This window comes from Saccostrea cucullata, unplaced genomic scaffold (assembly GCF_032062105.1).
Source record: "Saccostrea cucullata isolate Sc308-1 unplaced genomic scaffold, CSIRO_AGI_Scuc_v1 ctg8576, whole genome shotgun sequence".
NCBI lineage: Eukaryota > Metazoa > Mollusca > Bivalvia > Ostreida > Ostreidae > Saccostrea > Saccostrea cuccullata.
The window spans coordinates 14,109-27,162 of NW_026926198.1; the positions used below are offsets into that span (position 1 = coordinate 14,109).

Sequence of the window (13,054 nt, forward strand, 5' to 3'; positions counted from 1 at the left end):
AAGTAAGTTGTTAGGGATCTAAATTCCTACACCACGTACATGTACCCATCAAAAAATTAGAAATATATAAAACAAAAACCGATGTATAGAAATCATTGGACATTCGAAGGGGAACTATCCAATTTGTGACACAGTTAAAAAAAAGAAAGAAGTTCTTATACGAATTGGTATTAGAAGACAGAATTCTGATTCAGACGACAACTTCCCCTAACAACATTATTCAGATCAGAAGTTTTTGGAACAATAAAACTTTTTACCCGTTGTCTGTGAGGGCCTGGGATGGATTTCAATCAACCGTGACGATGACGTTAACGCGAAACAGAGTCGTGTTACGAGCGAGTTATTCGTCCTGCCATCTCTTAATTCGCCACCTTACTACCACAAAAACCGCCATTTATACACTAGACTATTATAATCATTACATTCACACGAAAAATGAAAGAAAGCAATTCTGCAATTTGGTTTTTTGAGCCTGTCAACTTATTGTTGTGTTCCTCTCACTTGCGCATGCGCGCATCGTTTGACTAATTTTTAGGCGTGGTTATCCATGCCCAATATAACCAGTGTTTTAATGATAAACACTCCGATGAATTCCATGCAAAGGAGAATCAAGGTTGTGACAGATGTGTGGGAGAGACATTGAAGATAATGAGAGTTTACGATTTTCACTTTTGGGGGTATTGTCATATGAGCTTCAATAACTCATTATGAATTATTCGACAAAATCAAATGAGATTTATATCTTTTTGAAAGATGATTTTAAAAGTTAGATAGGAATACCGAAAAAGATTAAAAGAAAAAAAATAATTCACTCAAAAGTTTACCCTGCGTTTCTTTTTCCTTTCAGTAATTAAGCAGAAATTATTACAAAAGGAGAATTCTCTAGTTGTCGATTGATTTAAACATTGTCGATTGCAAGGCGTAGTGGTTAGAGCGCTTGCACCGGATTTACAGAGTAATAAGTTAATCCTTACATATTCCTTTGGGTTGGAATCCTGTCGCGGAACCTGGAGACTGTTCCATATTAATTCAGGTTCTATGTAGAAACAAGTGATTGCACGAAAAAGATGACGATCTGCCCAATGAGCCTGAGTGCTGAATGCTGAGTAAAGGTCTACATTTGCAGCCAAATGTGTTGTTGCCTCTTAATATTCGTGAAAAGACACGTAAAACAACAAAATTCAAATATCAAATATATCAAGAATTGTTTTGGCTATAAAAGATATTTATTTTCAGTGTGTAGATTCAAGTTGATTAGCCATATAAGTATGTGCTTGTTTAAAAATAGAGACGCTTTTCATTTTTCTGCGATTAGACACTGCTTTTCCCAAGAAGAATTGCATCTATTCCTCGATTAATTTGCTGCTTTTCCCCCGAGTTATTTTGCAGTTTAAACAAAAAGTAAGAAGCAGGATAGTTCATGTAAAGCACATGAAAAAAACATATTTAAAATCATTAACTCTTGATAAAAAAGCACTTGTTCTGGTCTTTGCATAAAAATATCCACGAAACTAATACAAGTATGCAGAACTTTCACATACCTGTGCGTCCTCCTCATAAAATTTGTTTTTGTATAAAAGATAATCATACCATTTAAAACCTAATACATTTATATACCAAGATGTTTTATTTTGAAAAGAATGTCGGTCCTTTTTACGCATTATAAGATCTAATACTCCATTAATCCTGTATCTACGTAGCTGTATAGTTCTCTCAATTGCAAAAAAAGATAAATGAGTGTGCACTCATTCCGATTTTTTCTTGTAAATTAAACATTTAATATCCAAAAGAAATTTATTATTCAAAATCAAAACCTTAAAAGTACAGAATCACCTTTTTATACCGTATCTTTGATTTCATCTGATCGGATCCACGCTCTGTGGAGGACGTATATGGAGAAACATTTATTTTAAATGTGCGGGAGATGTAGAACAACGGAACATTTAATGAAACAAGGTAAGTGTATTTTATTTTAAAGGGAAAAAGGAGTGATTCCATTATTTCCGAATGTTTAGAATCTAGTCAATAAATATAGCATTGTTTTCTTTTGGTTGCATTATTAACATGGATAAGCGCCATGACAGGAGTAAGCAAATGGTCACATTGTTTGTGTTTTTCTTTTGCTGCAGTCCAGGTTGGTGTGCTTTGGTGAAACTTTTAAGTATTCTTAAATTCTATTTTAATACTTAAAGATTAATCATTGTCTCATTTGTTTGTGTCATGTTTAAACAAGTATTTGTATGAACCTATGAAGGTCTTAACAAGTATTTGTATAAGGTTAAGAACATGCTTTCCTTCTTCTCTATTAATTTGTAATATTTTAAATTATATGATTCAATTAAATATTTTATAGGCAACTTTTATTCATGTAATCCTAACAAAAAAGTAGCAACCTTAACTATGATAGTGAAAAGTTAATATTACGTTTTTTGAACTTTGAACTTCATAAATACCCAAAGGTAATTTCATATTAATGCAATAACTATTTTGACAGCCCAAATACCAATCAAATTCTAATTTTTATCCCATAATCCTCATACACTAAATCACCTCTTCTTATTCTCCCTCAATAAATAAAAAGTTTGTTAAAGTGTCGTGTGTTGCCTCTTTTGTGACGTTAAACGATTAGTTTAAAATTCTCAAAATTATTAATAACAGTGACTTGTTTCAGCAGAAATAAAATATAAAGATGAAAATTAAACCAATATTTTGTGTAAAGGAAGGTAATCCTTATTTCCAGTAAATAAAACTTATACTTAACCGAAACATCATGAAAATGGTTCTGAAAACGCAAAAAAATATATTAGAAAAAATTAAAACCAAAAAATGACGAAGACGTGATAGATAAAGGTAAACAAAAAAACTTGAAAACGTCCGTCCTCTAAGGCTGTAGTTCAGAAAAGAGATAGAGTGACGTATCCCGTGGCCAGAGTGTTACTTGTTACATGCCGAATAGTATTTAATATCAAAGTCCATAAAACAATAGAAAACAGAGCAAACACGGACCTGTAAAACTTCAGAGGTGGCATGAGATATATCTTGATGTATATTTTTCTCTGAAGACACATTTCGTTTGCTTATACAATATAATAAGATATAAAGTTTTTAAATTGTGTATTTATTCTTTGCGTCCGATTTGAGACTTCAATATTTTAAACAATTGTAACTTACAAAAATAGAAGTTCTTGCGAAAAATGTTTATCTTTAGTTACAGTTTTTGCCGCCAATGAATATTGCCATGACGTCGGCAATGACGGGGAACCCGTCTTCATCAGCCCCCCTGGTTCCGGAGCCACAGTGTCTGTCAGAGAAGACGCTCCCCCGGGGTTTCTGGTGTACCCGTTGAGCGCCACAGACACGGAGTATTACGAACTTGATACAGTCATTCCTGAGTTTGGACTCAGTGGAAACCAGATTCTAGTTACCGGAAATCTGGATTATGAAACAACAAAAACGTACACTTTATATATTAGGTAAGTATCATGAATGCGTGAAATACTACAGCACAGATCGCAGCCACAGAATAGTATGAATCGGAACAAGGGATAAATTCTCTATAGCTTATTTAATTTGTAGCAACCTATAAACTATACGTGGTAGGTACGAACATCAATTTAATAATATATTTCAAGTATTATGATATATACGGAGAAAACGAACAGTTTTCAAGCACAAAAGTCAAGAAAACAATTCAAAATAGAAGCAGAGTAAAGAAGGACCCCCAAAACATTAGAGGTGGGATCAGGTGCCATGGAGGAGTGAGTATCCCCTGCTTACAGGCCAAACCCTCTGTATGGTCCATGTCATGATCGGGAAATAACGGGCAATCAGTCATCAATTCTGTGTGTGAATAATGTTGCTACAATAAATATAAAAACAATAGTCAGCATTTTATTCAATGATAAATTGTATTTACTGACAAGGTAATTGCATCGACCATAGAACTTACTGCTAATATTTTTGTTTCATTAACTTCTTTGTCAATAATTTACTACGTTTTATAAATTGTACATACGTAGAGCATACTCTCACGTTTTGAATCAACTAAGAGATATAAATTTTGTATACAGGTGATGAAGGTATATTGCTTCATAAGTAGTTTACTATCGAAAGTCATCAAGTTTACCATAGAGCTTGGTTGTTGGATTACTATTAAAATCAGCAAGCAATGCATGTAAATTTAAAGAATATAAAAGTTTTATATTTCGTCTTCATTTTAGCGCATACGAATGTGTGTATGCTTATCCAGTGAAGAATAATATCACTATCAACATTGAGCCTGTTAACGAATTCTTCCCAAGATTCACCAGGGAGGTTCTGTATAAGGATATCAACGAAAACGAGGTACAAGGTACGTGTAAGATAATGTGGATTGTACAATAACTGTCCATTAAATTCATGACGAATGCTGTATTATTTATCACAATGACCACAATGACACGGAAAACTTTGGTATACAGACCATGATTTGATTTTGACAATATTTTCATATGTATACATACATAAATAAATTTGGGTGGCAGCTGGCAACCTACATAAGACTTGTCTAAAGACCATGATTTAGTTGAGATATAACAGTTTTAAAACATTGCATACTTTCAACTAACGGTGCATGTGTAAAAAGAAAATGAATATGCAAACCACAAGGCGTAGTCTAATGTAAGAAAAACTTCATAAAATCATCAAAAAATAAAAATATTGAATTTTTATTAATTGTATGTGACATACGCTACATTTTCTTTATTTAACATACGTGTGTGCATTAATATTTATACATGCACATGTCTTTAAGACCATATATATTTTAAATTTACAAAATTCAAATCGATATATGTTTAATTTATGATCAAAATAAGTATGAATACTTTATTTAGCGCTGTCCAGTCCGACGTTGCACTTAATATAAAGAGTGTCAAGAATAGATATATTCTATTTTCTTTTCAAGTTCATGATGTGTTGTGATCATTAACATTAGATCGCTCTCTACAATGATGGTTAAAATTACAAAGACTTGTTAAAATTTCAAATCTAAATTTTTTCCATATTATTTTTGCAAGTTGAAATTTTACATCGATAAATATGCTAGACTTCTCACTTTAATATTATCTATTATAAAAAAAATGTCTATAGAAACTTACAAGGACATTTCTTAATCATTAATTCTTCCATAAGCATTCCTAACGTCAGTGATATTTTTAGTATATTTATAAATCAAGACCTCATATTTGAAATATAAGGTTGTGATGGCAATTGAATACCATGTTGATTTCATATAAATATTGCCTGCAGTTGAGTGTAAAATTGAAAATTTTCACCCCAAGAAAACCATTGTCAGCCGAGGCGCAGCCGAGGTTGACAATGGTTTTCGAGGGGTGAAAATGTTAACTGTTTACTGTTGCTACGCAGGAGGGCGTGGCTTCATTATTCAGCGCGTAGTAGTCTTTTTTATCAAATGTTTCTCGACGAATCAGATTAAAGTAATTTACATGAAAGTATAATATAAGAAAATGAGTCACGTGTGGTTTGTGTGCGACTAAAATTAAATATTTGAATACTTATTTTCTGTAGATCATGATGTGACCGATCTTACTGATCTCGTCTGTTCTGATCGGGATCAAGGTCCCAACCCGGGGTGTTCTCTATCCATTCAAAATGGCGACGATCCCATCCAAAAGTTTAAACTCTCCGGAAACCGGATCCAGACAACAAACACTGCAGTTGACTATGAGTTGTTGTCGGGACAGAATTTTTTATATTCACTCACTGTGATCGGCGTGGATAATCCTAAAACAAATCCCAGTAAGACCGGAACAGCCAGAGTATTTGTAGACATCAACCCAATAAATGATAACGGTCCGAAATTCCTCGCTCCTAGTTATAATGCACAGGTAAGAAGATACTTCATATTGGTACAGGTACTTCCAATAAAAATCTGCATGATATAGTGGCATACTAGGAAAAGTAACGATACATTTACATGTATAGATGATCAAGGTTCAGTGTTACAGTATATAAGTTTACAGGATTCAATTAAGGAATATACATTAATGTTAAAAAGTTCTCTGGGAAATGAACTTTTAGTTGGACACGTGATCAAATCCTATGAAGCGGAAAGGCCTTCTCAGCTGATTTGATCACGTATTAAACTAAAAGTTCATTCCCCAGTGAACAGGTGAACTTTTCAACATTTTAGTTTATTACTTGTATTTACATTTGAGACGAATAGATTTAACTGCTTTTATTATACGAACGGGTCGCCGTTTTGCTACATATGGTGTAACGCACAATGACCTAGAAGTTGTTTGGTCTTGAAACTTCAAAGGAATTTCGGATTGAAAAGGTAAATGCGGCTTTAGGCTAATTATAGTTTCCAAAGCCTTATTCACATCGAAAGATTAACCACATCTCGTGATTGAAAAATATCCATTTTGTTTATCATTTTATCTTTTCATCGTTATTAACTTAGAAATGTTCCAAAACAAAATATGACCCCTGACCCAAAAATAAAACTCACACATGACGCAGAACTGAACGTATTTTCTCTTCAATAGGATCATCTAAGAAAGATATGTGCGAATGTAAATTTTTTTTTTCTAAATTCATTTGATCTGAAGGTACATGTACATTTCGGATATTCTGATTAAAGAGTTAAGGACGTCTTTTGTCTTCTTTAATTTTTATCATTTTTCTGGAACCACTAAGCTAATATAAATTCAACCTGCTAATAAAGATTAAACCTGTTTAAAGGTGCCATTTAGGCGAAGGGTATTCAAGTTTGTTAATATTGTTAACAGAAAAGGTATCGAAAACCACAAAGGAAACAACAGGAAAAATATTTTTTTCCACATCTGAACGGGATCTCTATCAAAGGCATTCTTGGGAAATATATATGTCTTCAAATCATGACATAGGAAAACTCTTTTAAAATTTTCCTTTGGAGAACAATTAGTATTGTTAATATGGAAGCATCCTGGGAAAGTTAAGAATCCGGTTCGTTAATATCATCATCCTCTGAAAAGAAGGACATTAATATATTTCATACTGGTCTCTATCGAACTGATTTGCCCCCTTTTTTTTAAATTGCAAAAGTACCCAGTTGAGCATTTTAGGTTAAGGAACTCTTTGTACGCAAATGTTGACTTATTTTATATCGTAAGGAGATACCATAGAGTCTGTCACATTAAATTTGTGTCAAATTCTCTTCTTGAATGGAAATTGGCACGTTTCCTTTCTCTTTAAAATGAGTAGAGTAAAAGAATAAATTTAGGAAATTCAAACTTCACGTTGCAAAAAATGTTTTACTTACTTACTTACTTAGTTCTCTTCGTTCCTAGTTGAGCACAGGGCTACTACAGTCGTTCTCCATCTTACTCTGTTTTGGGCTTTTCTTTTTGCCTCATTCTATGTCTTTCCAATATCTTCAAGCTCTTTCAATCTTGTTCTCCTCCAACTGTGTAATGGTCGCCCTTGTTTTCTCTGACCTTGAGTATTCAAGTACAATGCCTTTCTAGTGATGTTTTGGGGCCTTATCCATGTATGACAATCGACTGCCATGCTCGTTTCATAATCGGGAGGGATGTTGCTTCTTAGCTGGTTCGCCCTAGTAGCTTTCATTTGATTTTTTACTCGGCCATGTCACTTTACAGATGTGTCATAGGCATTTTTTGGTAAATACCGGGATTTTTTGATTTAGTCCTATTGTTAGTCTCTAGGTTATAGGCCTAGGTCTATAGGCTTCGGTAGAAAAGCACTGATCTAACATTAGTATTAAATATTCTGTGTACAGGAACTCCAGACAGCTTTGAGCATTGTGAAGGCCTGTCGGGCTTTGCTTATACTAACTTTAATGTCTTCGTCTGAACCACCTGTATTACTAAAGATGGACCCTAAGTAAGTAAATTTGTCTACCTTTTCCAGTTCTTCCCCCTAAATTGGGATTGGTCCACTTTTTCTAGTCTTGATTTTCATAACTTTTGTTTTCTTTATGTTAATTTTTAGCCACATCTTCTTTCCAGTTTCATGCAACTCAATCAATCAATGAGAGATGTTTCATGTATCGCTTGCACTTGGTCCATACAGCTTCTGTTGGATCTAAAGCCTGCCTGTTCATCCCGTAAAACTTTATCCACCGCATCTTTCATCCTGTTTAGTATAACTCTACATAGGATCTTGCTTGCTACTGGCAGAAGGGTTATGCCTCTCCAGTTTTCACAGCAGCTTAGGTCTCCCTTTTTTGACAGTTTAAAAAGTAGCCCCAGGTCTTTTTTCCATTCTGTTAGTATACTCTCAGCTTCCCAGATTTTATTTAATAGTTTAAACAGGTATTCACTTATATCTTCTCCTCCGTATTTCAACACCTCTGGTGGTATACCATCTACTCGAGCCGCTTAACCATTCTTCAATGATTTTAATGCTTTCTTGATTTCCTGTTTCTTTATATTGTCAATCTTATGCTTAGGTCTTCCCCTAGTGGTAAGGTCACCGGTTGGTCCGGTTCTGGCCTATTCAAGACATCAATGAAGTGCTCATTCCACCTCTCCATTTGTTCATTTTGTTTGGTGAGAACTTTACCATCTTTGTCTTTAACCGGTTTAGACTTGCATGTTTTATGTCTACTTAATGTTTTGGTGATGTCATAGAGTCTTTTTTATCTCCCATATGGGCAGCTTTTTCTGCTTTTGTTGGAATTTGGTTAACATACTCTCTTCTGTCATTCCTGAATGATTTTTTTTCAAATTTCCTTATCTAAAGTTTGGTGCTTGGCATGGGCATCACTCTTTTGTGCCCTTGTTTTAGCGTTGTTAACGTTTTCTTTCATCTTACGCCTTTCTTCAACTTTCTGACATGTGGTATCAGACATCCATTCTATCTTCTTGTTGGGTTTCCTTCCTAGGACTTCTTCACATGTATTCTTGATGATATCTCTTCAAGCAGTCCATTCACCCTCAATATCTAGTTCCTGATTGTACTTCATTCTCTTTGTCTCAATTTTTTGCGGTTTTTTTTGTCAGTTTGATTTTCACTTTGGCTAGTATCATGTGGTGGTCGGAAAAAAACATCTGCTACTCTCATAGCTCTAACATCTTGCAACAGACTTCTCCATCTTTGACTTATCATAATGTGATCGATTTTGTTTTTTGTTTTACCATAAGGTGATTGCAAGGTCGTTTTGTGGATGTTCTTTTGAGGGAAAAGGTTTCCTCCTATCACTAGTTCGTTTGTTTCACAAAATTCAATTAGTCTGTCTCCATTTTCATTCCTCACTCCAATACCGTGCTTTTAATTACTTTTTCTCTGCTTTTGTTACTCTGGCCGATCTTAGCATTCATGTCACCCATCAATATTCTAATATCTCTCTTTGGGGTGTTGTTCCAAGTTTGCTGTAGATTTTCATAGAAGTTATCAATAACCTCTTCTTCAACCTCATTGGTTGGTGGATAGCACTGAATGATAGTAAAGTTTTGGCATTTAGCTTTAAGTCGCACCCACATTATTCTTTCGTTGACAGGTTCCCATCCAATGAGACCGTTTTTTTTTTTTACTTTCTTTGATAGCATTATTGCCACTCCTTTTGTATGATGATCATTTTTGTTCTCATTGCCAGAATAAAGAACTTCTTCTCCTCTACTCAGTGTTATATTTCCACTTTGATTCCATCTTGCTTCGCTTATGCCTAGGACGTCGATGATGTAGCAAGTCAAGACCACTATCTTATATTGAAAGCAGTTTTCAACACGTGACGATGTCTTCGTCACACCTGTTCTCCAATCAAGTGAATGAGTCCGAAAGAATGACAGTCTACTATGTGTTTACGATGTGTTTACGATTCAACGGCGACACATGGTTTTCGTCGGTTTACTGCACAATATTTAACTTGGTACTGGAAAAACTGTAAAGATTCTTTATTACTTTAAAAGACCGAAATTGAAAGATTATATTCTAAAGACATTGCTCAATGCTCAATTTTATATTGGAGCATATTGGAAACCGGGATTAATAATAATTGCACACCTTCACCTGCAGTCTAAAACCAAGGCGCTATATATTACCTGCTAAAACTATGTACACGCATATCACGTGAAAAAAAACCTGTTTTATCGACAAAATATCACCTATCTCTTTGAAAAATCTAGTGGTTTCGACCTATGTAGTTTCTCATTTCCTTAACTATTGTGCGCATCTTCCCGTCTCGTACGTGGTACGTACATTCCACTGCGCAAATTTTGTGAAAACACGGGTATCAGTTTGTTAAACGTCATTCTCTGTTTTGCATGGCGATCCTCAGTTGCATTTTCAATAATATTTACATTAGCTCCAACTCTTGAAGGGCAAGCATAGGTAGCGTCTATAGTAGTTTCTGCAATCATGAGTTTTTTTTTACAGGACAAGGTGATTAACCTGGTGCCAAACGCCCTGCCAAGGGATTTGTAGTCAAGGTCTACATCCTTTAGATGGGCTACTATCCAAAGCTGTTGACTCCCATCGAGCAATTGTTTGAATTTTATGTCAGAGATCCATCTCTTAGAAAGGTTGCGTACCATGGCTAATGATTCCTATCTAGCCGGCTATTAACCCATAGCTGGGGCAATGTTGATGAGTGGTAGGGCATGTCCAAATGCTGGTGGGCTTACACACTGCATATCTCGGGTCCTTGATACTCCGAGATCCCCTCCAATTTAGCCAAGGGTGCAAGGACCCTAGTTTACCGTGCATCGCCACGAGGAGGCATTGAGGAGTCTTGGTAGTGTAGGGGCTTTGTACTGGCGGGAGAAGATTTACGCATTCTACTTTCCTTTTTAAATACATGTAGGCTAGCCAGCGGCAGCAGTGGATCTCTAGGCGTTCGATCTTGCCGCACTTTAAGCATTTCACTTCCCTGTGTCAAGCCACCAATACACAAAGAAGAAATGTTTTGGTTTTAGAAAAATAAACCACTAATGTATCTAAATCAATAATAGAAAAAGTATCTTCTTTCAATGTTTTGCAGCCATTTCAGAGATCAAATCATAATTGTTGAAATCATAGACATTTGTATCATTCATTAAAGAAATGAATTATTTTATATATGCATCGGCCATCTGAAAACTTAGTTTGTGAAAAGAAAACTCCGAGTTCCACACAATACGTCTTAGTTTTTATTGATAATATTTTTGAATTTCTCATTGACAATATTTGGTAAAATTTGAAACCCTGGCCTCCAACAATCATTTGATATCCCATGGATACTACTATTGCCCTGTTTTTGTATTCTAAAGAAGCAAAATTTATTTATTATTATATCTAACTAGGAAATCAAATAATTTGATGACAAATATAAAGCAAAACAAAACGACAAACGTGTTAACAAATCCTTTCCTTCTTAAACTTTCCATACTTAACTGACAAATCTAGAAGAACAGCACGACTTGTAGATCATATACCAAGAATTTCATTTTATATTTTTCTACAATATTCTTTTCTTCTCTGCAATAAAAAACTTTCTTGATATTTTACTTTAATAAAAATTCATTCTGTGAAGTCGTTTTGATTTTAAAACAATTGTAATTCAAATCTAAGAATTGTTTTTTAGTTTTCAAAGCTTCTCTAGCGTTTACATTTTAAAATTTGCCTATATTTTTTTTATTTTGCTGCATTAACTTGTTATTGTAATATTTGTCATTTCCTTTCGACCGGCACTGAATTAAAATTTCTAATGCATTGTGACGTACATCAATTTTAACTTCTTCACGTTTGAATTTAAAGAAAAAAATCTTTACAAGTACATGTACATGCTGTAATATTTCGAGATGTATAAAAGGATTTATCCATTCAACAGATACCGGAGAGTGCCGTACCGGGTACGCGGGTTTTAAACACCTCCGCTGACGACATCGATCTCGGTCTTCACGGGACCCTGACATTTACCATTAGAGGTATCACAAAATAAGACAAATCAAATTTTATTCATTTTATTTTATCGACTTTTGATCTTGAGCTGTAATTTCCATAGGTTTTTCGTATTATAAATGATATACCAATATTTTATCCCTTTATTCTGGGGTATGAATACGAAACGAACAATATATTGGTTTTCCTTTGTTTTCTCTTGTGTTTCCTTTAAAATTTCCTTGATATTTTATGCAGTTCAAAATCTTATGTATTTGTAGCTGGATTTATTGATTGATTGTATATTGTTTAACACTGAGTCGGCATTTTATTTCAGCTGGAAATGAGGAAAACAGGTTTTACATCAACCCCAAATCAGGTGAAATTTTAATACTTGCCCCCCTTGATTTTGAATCTAAATCAGCTTACGAACTCACGATCAGAGTCACTGATGGAGGTGGACGATATGACCAAGTTAAGGCCAATATTGCCGTCATTAACGTTAATGACATCCCTCCTGAGTGTTCAGCCAATCAGAATGTCGTTGAAGTAGACGAAATCATTACCACCGGAAAAATTGTAAGCAAAACGTAAATTAGAAGCATACTTAGAATTCAAATCAAGTTGCTAGCAATATTTATGATAAACAAAAGACATCATGAAAACAAGTATACGATTATAACAAATACCTCATTATATTGGTAAGGAAAGAAATCTGGTAAATTTGGTAAAGCCGTTTTATTTTAGTAATATTGATAACATCTCTCTCAATATCAGCAGTCCCGTTTAAAGTCATCATACCAGTTCTTTGGTCGATACAATGACCTTGCCAGCAAATACAATTTATCATTGAGTCAAATGCTGACTGACGTTTCTCATACCAATTGTTAGTCCATTATTTATACAATCAATTGACGACGGATTTTTCCGTTATTTCATGATCATGACAAATGAGCACACGGCGGATGTGACCGGTCAGCAGGGGATGCTCAGTCCTCCATGGCACCTCACCCACCTCTGATGTTTCGGAGGTCCGTGTTTGGTCTGCTCCTATTTTGTATTGTTCTATGGACTTTGATATTGATTACTGTTCATTATCTCCATATTCTTCTCTCTTTCTCGTTCGCTCTCATACAGTCTCTCGCTGATGTTACTTAACAAACTGGAACATTGAAACAGGAATTTGTTG

General features: G+C 34.6%; 1 protein-coding gene across 1 annotated transcript; it reads left to right on the forward strand.

The window, feature by feature from the left end:
* Window positions 1–2,064: 2,064 nt before the first annotated feature.
* On the forward strand, window positions 2,065–12,444 carry LOC134271066 (cadherin EGF LAG seven-pass G-type receptor 2-like; the record flags this gene model as incomplete). The annotated part of the gene is made up of 6 exons (XM_062753324.1): window positions 2,065–2,134; window positions 3,209–3,473; window positions 4,221–4,351; window positions 5,569–5,888; window positions 11,816–11,912; window positions 12,203–12,444. Coding segments are annotated over exons 1-6 (1,125 nt in total), but the record flags the coding sequence as incomplete, so codon positions are not given.
* Window positions 12,445–13,054: the final 610 nt, after the last annotated feature.